At 34.8% G+C, this 11,416-nt stretch overlaps 1 protein-coding gene across 2 annotated transcripts; it reads right to left on the reverse strand.

Annotated features, from left to right (window-relative positions):
- Positions 1 to 2,462: 2,462 nt before the first annotated feature.
- On the reverse strand, positions 2,463 to 8,432 carry LOC125870764 (vacuolar-sorting receptor 1-like). 2 transcript variants are annotated; one of them, XM_049551269.1, is made up of 12 exons: positions 7,911 to 8,431; positions 6,764 to 7,456; positions 5,983 to 6,071; positions 5,817 to 5,886; positions 5,649 to 5,732; positions 5,103 to 5,179; positions 4,911 to 4,992; positions 4,705 to 4,787; positions 4,412 to 4,478; positions 3,841 to 3,969; positions 3,441 to 3,547; positions 2,463 to 2,818 (listed from the first exon to the last, which is right to left on the reverse strand). In XM_049551269.1, the coding sequence occupies exons 1-12, from the start codon at positions 8,197 to 8,199 to the stop codon at positions 2,723 to 2,725; spliced, it is 1,866 nt and encodes a 621-aa protein (XP_049407226.1). In that variant the 5' UTR covers positions 8,200 to 8,431; the 3' UTR covers positions 2,463 to 2,722. The 2 variants fall into 2 exon arrangements, with proteins under 2 accessions (XP_049407226.1, XP_049407227.1); XM_049551270.1 differs by lacking the exon at positions 3,841 to 3,969 and having other exon boundaries at positions 7,911 to 8,432.
- Between the last annotated feature and the right edge of the window lie 2,984 nt (positions 8,433 to 11,416).

Raw genomic sequence — 11,416 nt, forward strand, 5'->3', positions numbered from 1 at the left:
AAACCATTCAGCATTAAAACGACATAAGTCACCATAAAAATCCTACTGAGGAAATTGATGATTTTTTGGTTGAAAAGGACCATTTTGAAGATACATTCTTCTTACTGCATCACGCTCATTCGGATGATACTTTCAAATTGGTAACCTTTCTCCGGGTCAAATTTTAAGGAAGTTAAATCAACTCTTTCACTTTGTCGACCTTGTTCCTCATTACCGTTTTCTTCTTCTAAGTTAACAGAATTTTGAGGTGTTGAACTTGATTTTGAAAGATTGCAAGATACTTTAGAATAATATCTCTCCATTGAATTGGTCTGAATTACAAATTTAAATAAATTAGATAACTCTAAACAATTTCAAGAAATTAAATCTATAAAAGTTGATATTTCAAGAAATTTCAATGAAAAGTAAAAAGATGGGAGATAAAAAGAAAAGAGAACTTACAATTAAAGAAAAAACGACAGTAGCATCAAGCTATCAACGCAGACCGCAACAACACTTAAATTTGAAGGTTTCTTTTCAACTTAAATTTTACTTTATAACTTATTATTGTATCCAATTCTGATTTGAATAAGTAATAAAATTTCTATAGTGGGTTATATGTAGTATTCTAGTTTAACTAGGTTGTTTTAGCCTAATTTGAGTAGGAATATGGAGGTTGGAGGTTGGAATCCTTCTTAAACTTTTCTCTTTTTCTCTGAAAAAACGCTCAAAAATTAAAAGCAAAAAAAGCACCTAATGAGATTCGAACTCGGGTGTGTTGAATGACATGACAACTTCGTTCGCGGTGTGAACCAACGAGCCAAGGCGCTTCCTTGTTCAAGGAGTGTCATTTATAATATTTACAGTTTTGTTTTAATTTTTTCAGATATATATATATATATATATATATATATATATATATATATATATATATAACTACTAAAAAAATTCAACGAAGCCGTGTCGACTGACCCCCCTTGATATAAGGTGGGTCCGCCCCTGCCTAGGACTAAAATCATCCCCCGAATCCAACGGAACACTCGAAATTTCGATCCAAGCATCTGAACCCCAAATGTTGACCAAAGTCAAGTAAAAGGCTAAATTTCCAAAATTTCATAACTTAGGACCTCAAATTCTCAAAAAGACTCTGAATCTGAAACCGAAAACTCTCACCGACCATATCCCATATTCAAGAATTAATGAAATCGACGAAATTCCATTCCAACACTCGAAACTCCAAAAGACTGCAAAATCACTTTTAAGTAATTCAGCCTTTCAAAATCACAAACTAACTCAAGTTCTCAATTTATTACTCAAATTTCGAAAGCGAATTTTCAAAACTTAAACATAAAAGACTCGGGGTCACGATTGGGAGGGGCAAAAAGGTAAATTCATGAAACTTTCCAAAAATAATCGATCGGGTCATTACATATTTTTGATTTTGGTACATGGAGCAGTGGTTCAAATCTTTTAAGATACCAATAATTTCGTCAGAACTTTAAAGTACCTGCACTACCGGAAAGTTCAAATCTATTATAAGATAATCTCAAATATGCATGATATATGAGAAATATTAGAAACTAGTGGGAGATTGTTGGATAATTTGTAATATATAGAGTCTTGAATTGAACAAACAAATTTGTTCATAAAAGAATATGACTATTATGAAGTCATATGTTCATGAAAAAATATGACTATTATGAAAAGTCATATGTTCATGAAAGAACAAGACTGTATTATGAAAAGTCAATTATTAAGTTCTATAAATATAAAGACTCTCTAGAAGTGGCCAATAGAAAAATCTGCAAGTAAATTTAAAGGCTTTGCTGTATCCAGAAGGAATTTATTTGAAGTTACCCCAATATGTATATAAGCAATATCTCTTTAAAGAAAATGATTCTTCATGCCTCAAAGTTATCTTCTTCAATTTATACTTCCTATTATTTTTCTAACAGTAATCGATATTGGCTAAAATGTTTTAACAACATTGACCAATCAAATCTCAGGAAACTACACTTAAATGACCACCAAAGAAAGGATGTGGTGCAATCAGAAGTATACTATTTGAACCCTAAATATAAAAAAATTCTTGGTATGGAGTGCTTCCTCTAAATGGGACCCTACGCAGCGCAAATCAGAATAGTCAGGATTCAATACGAATACCGAACACCGAATGGAAAACCAAAAAAGAAAAGGTTTAAAGTCAACTTGTTAGATTTCAAAACTTATCATGCAGAGGTCAAAAGTTCAAGTGTAATCACCCATCAAATCTTCAGCGTGCCGCTTGAGAACATTGTGGCAGTGGCCATATCTGACAACTGGTATATAAAATTCTGTTGTTGGAAAATCAAAATTGATCTTTTACAAGAGCAAAAGAGAAGATATCAATCAATTAATTAATCATGCCTCACTCCAAAACAGGAAGTGATGGCATAATATGACACCTTACCATCCATTCATACCATATTGTGCAATGCAAAATGATGCTTTCAAGTGGAATACAAACTGATATTGCGCATTTCCTTATTATTAGAAGTCAAACATCATGCGCAAATCCAATTCAAGGACAATTCCTTTTATTGGGTTTATGTGCATTGTTGGGACATACATGTACATAAATAAGATGTAATTTGTTTCGATGATGATTGGTACAAAGAACTTTAGGCTGACTAACTGGTGGCAGACATCCAGTGGAGGCTGCATTCTACCCAAGCCATCATCACTCCTCAGTAATGGTCTATCATTAGACGTTCCCGTGGGGAACATTAGTTGCCCCCTCTCCTTGATCCAAAGGCATATATTGTGCCATGATGGCACGAATCTCTGAGTCCATGTATCTCTGCACATACAAGGTTCCAGGATTTAATGAAAAGGTGAAAGCAACATTGAACAAGAAAATGGATATCATGCTAATTCCAAGAAAGGAAAAAACTGCTTGAACAGAAAAGATGAATCTGTCCCAAAGATGGTGATCGGGGAGAAATACGACATAAGAAAGAAACCTTTAAACACCTCTCTGAGAATCAAAGAAAGAAACCCCACTCCAAAAACTTGATATTTACTCAAAAAGTTCTTTCTTGCTTTTATTATGTGGTGGGATTTGGAGGCACATCTCATTCTGGGGATATTTTCACTAGACTTGAGTGAAAGATTATAACTGGTATTTGTGGTAGAACAAAAGGAATTTGCTGGCCTTCCCATCAACCATGTATATTTAAGGATCAAACGACTTCAACAGGTAACTCAAATGCAAAATCCTAGAAGATTTGTCTTGTCTAAGTATTTATAAATTCCCAAATCACTTTCTAACATCATTAGTTCTGAAGATCATACGTTAATTACTATGGAAAAACTGGTTAATTAGCACCAGCATAACATTTCAAATGCTTTTACTTCTGTGTTTTCAACAGGTAACAGTTGTCTGTCTTTGATGAAATTAAGAACATTGTACAATGACATACCCGGATTCTATACTTGTACACAGCATATGCCGAAACCCCTGCAACAGCCAAACCCAAGATGATAGTCCAAACAAGGCCCCAGCTGAACTCTGACTTGGCATCTTTGCCTGCAATTTCTCCAACAAACTTAGTCGCAGAAGATATCGACAGACATGCAACTTTGGAAAAAAGTAGATCAAATTCTTCGGTATGCAGTTGGCAAAATTCTATTACATTTAAATAAGCTAAATCATGCTAATATCAGAAACATCACATATAAAAACTAACCTATTTTAAAGAAACATCATATTATGAAACTTAACTACCTTCACTAAAGCCAAGTATATAAGAAACCCTATGTCTACCATTACAAGTATATTTTCATTACATTGATCATTACATTGACAGCTTCTAAACTTACTTATACACGTGTCATGTTCATGCATGTACAACAAATTGGCGTTGCAACTGCAATCATAACTACCCCAAGTGTTCTTGCATTTGCAGTCAGCACACTGGCAAGCCAACTTCTCCTTGCATTCATCAATATCTGAAGAAGGGCCAAAATTGAAATGAACTTTAAGAATAACAAGATAATTGTTCAACAGAAGTGCTATAAAACAGAGAGCAAAACTACTCAAACTCCACCTCGATCACTTATATTGATTAATATGTTCCTATGCCAGGAAGCTAAGTTGTGTGGACTCTTCACTTTTGATACTGGACCAGTGTCAGATTCTCCAACAATACATTACTTTTGGAGAATCTCTTTAGGAATCCAACACGCACCCGCTGACATTTTGGTGAAGAGTCCGAGCAACATAGACAGGAAGTTGAAAGATTTGGTCTCTTAGAAAGAAAAAGGTGCAAATATTTTTGGGGCAATTAAACAGACACAGACAAAATCCAAAGAAATAAAGAATTAAACGCTGAAATGTTTCCAGGAACAATATATGTCGACAGATTGATACATAATGAACAATTCTACATACCCTCACAACTGTTAACTCCATCCCCTTTGAATCCTGGTGGACATTTGCAACCCTTTGTGTGATCGTCCTGACAAGACAAGGATATGACAAATAATGCCTCTGTCTACAGAAAGTCATTTGAGATAAATGCCTAATGAACCCAAGAAAAAAAAACATCTTTAACTTTGGAGCACTGCTCAAGTAAAAAACAAAAAAGAAAGGAAAGGGTTAGGGCCTCCCACAAAAGAATGAGAGCTGCTATGGAGGACAGTTCAAAAGGTAACACTAATCGTGCTTTAATAAAAAACTCTTACAATGCAAGCAGAATATGCCCTGCCATTTTGGGTTCCCTTCCAACAGCCTCCATTGTTTATTTCACACCGCAATGCTCCAGATGCTGTCAAACCATGTCAAACCACAAGCTCAAAAGATTAGTCTATAAAGACAACATGCATGCATCACAACAACACCAATTTGTGTGTGAGAAAAAAAGATGACAATTAGTGGATGAAAAGCTTACCTTCACAGTGAGTATAACCATCACCAACAAATTTTACTCCCTGAACTACTGGGCATTCACATACTCTACCACGGAAAGTATCCTGCATCACAATTTTGTACATGGATTGGAAATTGAACTAGAAGCAAATAAATCTGGAACTTCACAAAATGAGGCTTATCGTATAAACAGTCTTTAGACAAATAACTCTACCTGGCATGCTGTAATGTTAGCAGTCTTGTCCTGCCAGCACCCACCATTTGATTCTAAGCATTCATTTGTTTCTATTTCTGCAAAACAAGTATTAAAATCAACTTTTGAATCACCTTGTTGGAAGAACGCATAAACTACAGACTAGCTGGTCCTTAAGACTGTTCTTTATTTTTTTTTATCAGGTAATCTGAGTTTTATGTAGCAAAGTAGCTAATGTAGTTTTTGTCTCATCAGGTTAAAAGTTGAAATATGTCGGGTAGGCAAGCACATCTGCAAGAATTTATACCGGCAATGTTTCTCATATATTATAATTTCACTAGTATTTATACCGGCAATGTTTCTCATATATTATAATTTCACTAGTCTTTGCAACCAAGAAAACGATTCAACACCATTGGAGATTAAAAAGAACCGAGGAAGATTCCACCAGTAAGAGATATCTCTTTCGGACTTCTGTCCCATCTTAAAGAAAAGTCACAAACAGCAACAAGCTGATACCAAATAATTGCTAGCCTTCAAGACAGAGAAAAGATCAAGGAAAATGACCTTCAGTTAAACAAATTGCAGGCTCGGTTGTCTCCTCAAAACCTGAACAAATTGCCTTGAGGACTGCTCCCTTGTCCAGCTTACCTAAGATGAAGACAAATATGCCAAAATAAGAATCTTTCTATTTAAGTCAAAACACAATTTCCCTCTAAATCAAACAAGGTATACCTCTGTACTGTCTATTGTTTATAACGAGAGTTGGCAAGATAGTCACATCTCCACGAGAGCCCTTACCTATCTGGAAAGAAGCAATATGAAAAGTGAAAATTCAACTCAACATAGTCTCAAGAGGCAATATAGAAGATCTGCTCTATCACTTCTGTAGGACACACACCTGGGTGTCCTGTTCAGCCTTTAGAACAGGGTTGTCAGTATCTGCTTCAGGATCTCCAACACAATTTTCAATCTGTTTGACGTCAAAGCCTGCAGAGTCCATTAAAACAAAAAGGAAAATTCAAGACATCATTTCAAGTTCCTATAAAGAGCAAAGAATATTAATTAATGCAGAAGAACCACATAACAAGGAAAAAAAAATGTAAAGTCATCACAACATTGACCTTAGCCCAGAGAGAAAAAATGGAGGGTGAACATGTGGCCCATTTTTGATACTTGAATGGTTAAGTAAAGGAATTAGTATTAAAAGTGCATAGAAAAACTATCACGTGCTATCGTGATCTCTTATTATCATACATAACTTTTCGGTATACTATTGTCAATTGAACTATTAATATGAAATCAAAAATAGCATGCAAGAAAGAACAATTATTCAACTGTGTATACTTTTTTTATTGCACTCAAAAAAATCCATCTAAGTTCAAGCAAGATAAAAAATATATGAGACCAAGTTCAACAAAACTAAGATCTGTAGAATATATTATAAACAGTGCACAATAATAATGATATTTTCTAGCTCTCACAGCTCATACAGAAGGATGGAAAGACAGAAACACCACCAGTAGCAATGAATGATCAGCACCACAACCTTACAAGAGAGAGGAAATATGGATTGTGCTAAACTTATGGCTTCATCAACTCTAAATGTACAACAGTAAAGCAATGATGCATCAAGTGAAAAACACCAACAGAAATATGAAAGGAAAGAAACTCCGACCTACCAAGTGACTTGATTACTTGATCAGCACATTCTTTTGTGTATTTCTTCTCTTTCATTGGACACCGTATTGCAAAGTCAGTGACATAATCCCACCACAACCAGGGTTTTCCACTTTCATTTGCAACCTTAAAAAAGCAAGCTTGATGTAAATTTTGCAAAACAACATCCTTTCCATCATAACCTTTACTGAAGTCCTGCTCAGGGTCTGGAGCACAGTATCTTCCATGGTTGATGCACTGAGACTTGCATTGCTTGCTCAAAATAAACGCTTCCGGGCAATACCAAGTTATATAATGGGGACTAAACTGTGTATAACCTTTCTGCTCAAGTATCTGGGCAGCCCCCTTGAAGGTTTTGACAAACTTTCTCTGGCTTTCACACTTGGGGCCACACTCATCGTTACTATTGGTCCAAAATTCGTACTCCACTCGATCGTCAGGATGTGGAAGAGCCTCTCTCCAATCGAGGTTAATGTTAACCATTTCTCCTTTAGATAGTTCCTTCTTAATGCTATCCCCAAGTGATTTGCTAATTAAAGCCGATGGAATAGTTATATCTTGCAAATAATCTGCCTTTGCATCCTCTTCCTCAGGGGTGTCCATGGTAATTAAAGGTTCAACACGGTCATCAGCAACAAGAATAGCACCTGCTCCAGCTTGCTGAGCATTCCAAGCCTTCAGTGTGAAAAAGCAATCTGCCAATACAGGAAAAACCATAGGCACCAACAAAGAACAAGAAAACACAAGTGAAATGTAAGAGGATAAATAGTATATACTCTTATATGTTTATGTAAGTGGATACATTGTGTAAATTTGTTTCAAGTTATAATAAGTTAACAAGCAAAACCATTCCAAATACAAAAAAACAGGCATAAATAATACTCCCCGATTGTTCAGTGCAAGAGCCAAACAAATACATGCTCACAGCTGCATTACACTATTTAGCTTCAAAAGACCTCTGATTTATGTTTCTCTGAGCACTAGTCTCCTTTTTCTCTTTTGGGGTTAGGCAATTTTTAGAAAAGAAAAAAAAGTAGAGGCAATTCTTCCCTAAAACAGGCAGCATAAATTTGTCATGTTCTATTAACATCCAATTATGTAGGCAGAAATGTGATTTAAAAGGAAGTAGGAATGTCATCAAAAGTTTACCTCCTCTATCAACAAGAAGGAAAACAGGCATGCCACCAGGCTTAGATTTGTAGAAGATATCAAAATCTGAGAAATTCTTGCATGATTTTTGATTAGTTTTTGGGTACATAACATTACCAACCATGGTTCCTCCATACTGTGGTACCCCAAAGTTGCCAATTGCACACTCATACACCTCTTTGATTGAGTCTGGTGATGTTACTCTCAAGCTGTTCTTCTCCACCACAAATCTTCCCATACAACAACCACACAACACAAACCATATACACACTAAAAACCCTACCTTCATCTTCACTTCCTCCCCCAGATGGAGAAAAATAAAGATGACCCAGATCAGCTAAACCCCTAAAAACTGCAAATTTACATGAAAAATCAAATCTTGATGTCACCCAGATCAAAGCATTCAGGTGAATAATTAATTAATACTATGAAAAAGCTCCAGTCTTTGAACAAGTAAAGGGAAGAAATTACAAAAGGGATGTAATGGTAATGACCAAAGCACTCTGAGACGTGTAAAATGTGCTAAACTGAGGAAAGCTACATGTATATAATTTTTTTTTTTAATATATATAAGAAAATATCATCACAGACACAGATATTTGCTTTTGTCTATATTTAAAGTTTTCGCTTTCGCAGTAATTAACGTTTGGATGTGGATGAAAATAGTCGTTCAAGATTGGAGTCATAATTAGTTACGTCCACAAGAAATAAACCGTTATACTAAGATTATAATTATTGAATTTTTAATTTTTATTTTTTTGAAATTTCTCATTTTATGTTTATATATCCAAGTTGAAGCTTCAACTAAATTCGAATATTACATTATAGGACCCATTTAGGGTGACACTCCCAACAAATTTTTTTTTCTACGATCTTTGAATTAGATTGGAGTGAATATGTAGTAAAATATGTGTTAATAATTTTAGAGATATTATTTTCAATTTTACACGTGTTGTAAAAATATAGGAATAATTTTAAGGATGTCATTTTCAATTTAGCATCATACTACTATTTCTTTTTAATTTGTGATATTAAGCTTGTTTATTTACAAGTAAGGTTTTGAGGATAATATAATCGAATTCGTCTGAAGCAACAAAATAAAAGAATAATGCTGAAAATGAAGAGGAAAAATTAAGCAATCACACACACACACAAACACACACATACACACATATATATAAGGTGATGTGACACCTCTCTATGGCTTCCATTTCTATTTGTTTTTTTTTCTCTCTTTTTTTTGGTTTTTTTCTTCATTTTTTCATTAAATAATTTGTTTATTAATTAAAAAATTCAATCATATTTACTATTCTAATTATATCTAATAAGTTACAAAATAACCTCCATCTATTTACATTCCCTACTTAAGTAACATGTCTCTTAAACTCCTTTCTAACTATTCTTATGATTTACACCATCTACAAATAACAATTATATATAGATATGTTGAATGTTCATATTCATTTTCTCATTCTTTCTTTTTTATAAGAATAGTTTTTTTTTCTCTTTTTAATTTTTTTTTCATCTTTTTCATCATCATGTACTTAATAATGTCATCACATGGTCTTTATTTTGATAAAGATCATACATATATTCTTCAAAAATTCATCACATAGATTATAGATATATTTTTGCAAGATTCATCACATGGATGTTCACATTAGTTTGGTACAAGTTCATCAAAATGAAGAAGGAAGGTTAATTATCTTGAAAGATTTCATCAAGAGAGATAATCACATCAGTACAAGATTTTGAATGGTTTCCAAATATTTTGAATTCCTTTTGTTCAGAAAAAATTAAATTTGAACAAAAAATTAAATTATGAAACTCTCCTAACAAACTTAAGAAAGCTCAATTAGCATTTCTTTTACTCATTTAACTTTGAAGATGAAAAGTTATACGGTTTATTTTTGTGTATATCTATTTGTCAATTTTTAATTAATATTTCAAAATTGTTGTTGATTAAACGTTTCAAAGACACTTCATTCAATTCTAAGTGTCAACGATCGCTAGTCAGTATAAAACCCAACTAAATGAGTTGGGGTCAAATCCCACAGGGAGCGGTACGTGTTTAAGATTCAATAGGAAAGTGTGAACATAGTCAAATCAGTCATAGGAATAGAAATTATCGAATAAAAACATTATTCAAATCAGGGGTGACACGAATGTCAAATGAGGGGTACTCAGACTTTTCCCATTAGGCTCAGACCCATAAGACCCATGCCACTAGGGTACTCAGACTTTTTCCGATTTGGCCAAAATTGGCCATTTGACGACTTAAGCCCTTAGGAATGACGTCAAACGCTCCATCATTGGGCTAAGCATATCATTTAGCACAAATATGGGTTACTCAGACTTCACCTGACTAGACCCAACAACAATTAAGCACAACCCAACAATTTAGATCAATTTTAAAGCACAAAATTTGGGAATCATCAATTAAGCATTTTAGGCATGATATTGAAATTAAATCAGCACACAAACAAGGATTCAGAGAGGCCCAACACACATAATTAAAAACAATACAATTGAAAATGAGTATAACCGCTAAATGCGAGTTCGAGGTTCAGAAAACCAATCCTTAATGCCAAATATAAGAATTTGAAACACTAGGCGGCAAAGTGTCCAACTCCAAACACAAGATCAACAACCAAAAAGCAAGAAAATGTGGGAAAAGTAGGCAATATAGATTTCGGGTGTGATTATAGGAAGTAAAAAAGTGAGGGAATGTGAAAGAGTTTGAACTTTTAAACCTTTGGTTTTTTAAAAACCGTCTAGTTCTCTCCCTTTCAGCGACATTAATTTTCTTCGCTGAACCACTCGGCGACACGCCGAGTGGGTACTTTTCTCACCGAGTTTTACAAGACCTCCAGTTAATGTGGGGGTCTAAACGACAGACTAAGTCGGGATCGCCGACCTGTTCGGCGATCCGCCGACTAGTCCATGGCTCGACGAGTTTTACAGACTCTAACTTCATAATTTCTTGAGTTCAACAACAGTTCAAGTCGGGCTCGCCGACCTCTTCGATGAGTCGCTGACTAGACATTTTGCTCGTCAACCTGCATATTTCAAACACATTCCACTTTTTTACCTGCACAATTAACACACGATTATTCTATGAACACAAAGAAAGCAATAAAACTTGGGTTGCCTCCCAAGAAGCGCCTTAGTTAACGTCGTGGCATGACGTAAGTCCTCATTCAAGCTTCATTTTTGGGGTTTGCCCTAGGACCACTAGGCAACCCCTTTTTTGTCTCGAGTAGAGATGAGATAGCATATGACCCATTTGGGTCTCCAGTAGCTGAATCGACATGGAATGAGAGGCAGTCATCTGATTTAGCATCGAGACATTCTCTTTTATCTCTTTCAATACTCTATCGTGTTCTTTGACTTTGTGATGAATGAGTAAGAGCACCTCTTCTATTTGCCCATCCTCATACTCCTTGGGTATTCTACGCTCGTGAGGGGGAATGTACCTATCATTTTTCTTGTACATTACTTTTAGT

The sequence above is a fragment of the Solanum stenotomum genome, chromosome 7, assembly GCF_019186545.1.
Source record: "Solanum stenotomum isolate F172 chromosome 7, ASM1918654v1, whole genome shotgun sequence".
NCBI lineage: Eukaryota > Viridiplantae > Streptophyta > Magnoliopsida > Solanales > Solanaceae > Solanum > Solanum stenotomum.

What these genes read in the sequence shown, in the direction of transcription:
- LOC125870764 (XM_049551269.1), bottom strand. Translation starts at nt 8,199, where the DNA reads ATGAAGGTAGGGTTTTTAGTGTGTATATGGTTTGTGTTGTGTGGTTGT. An exon ending in TCAAGTAATCAAGTCACTTG is followed by an intron (nt 6,072 to 6,763) that starts GTAGGTCGGAGT and finishes TGGACTCTGCAG; the next exon opens with GCTTTGACGTCAAACAGATT. An exon ending in TGCAATTTGTTTAACTGAAG is followed by an intron (nt 5,180 to 5,648) that starts GTCATTTTCCTT and finishes CTTGTTTTGCAG; the next exon opens with AAATAGAAACAAATGAATGC.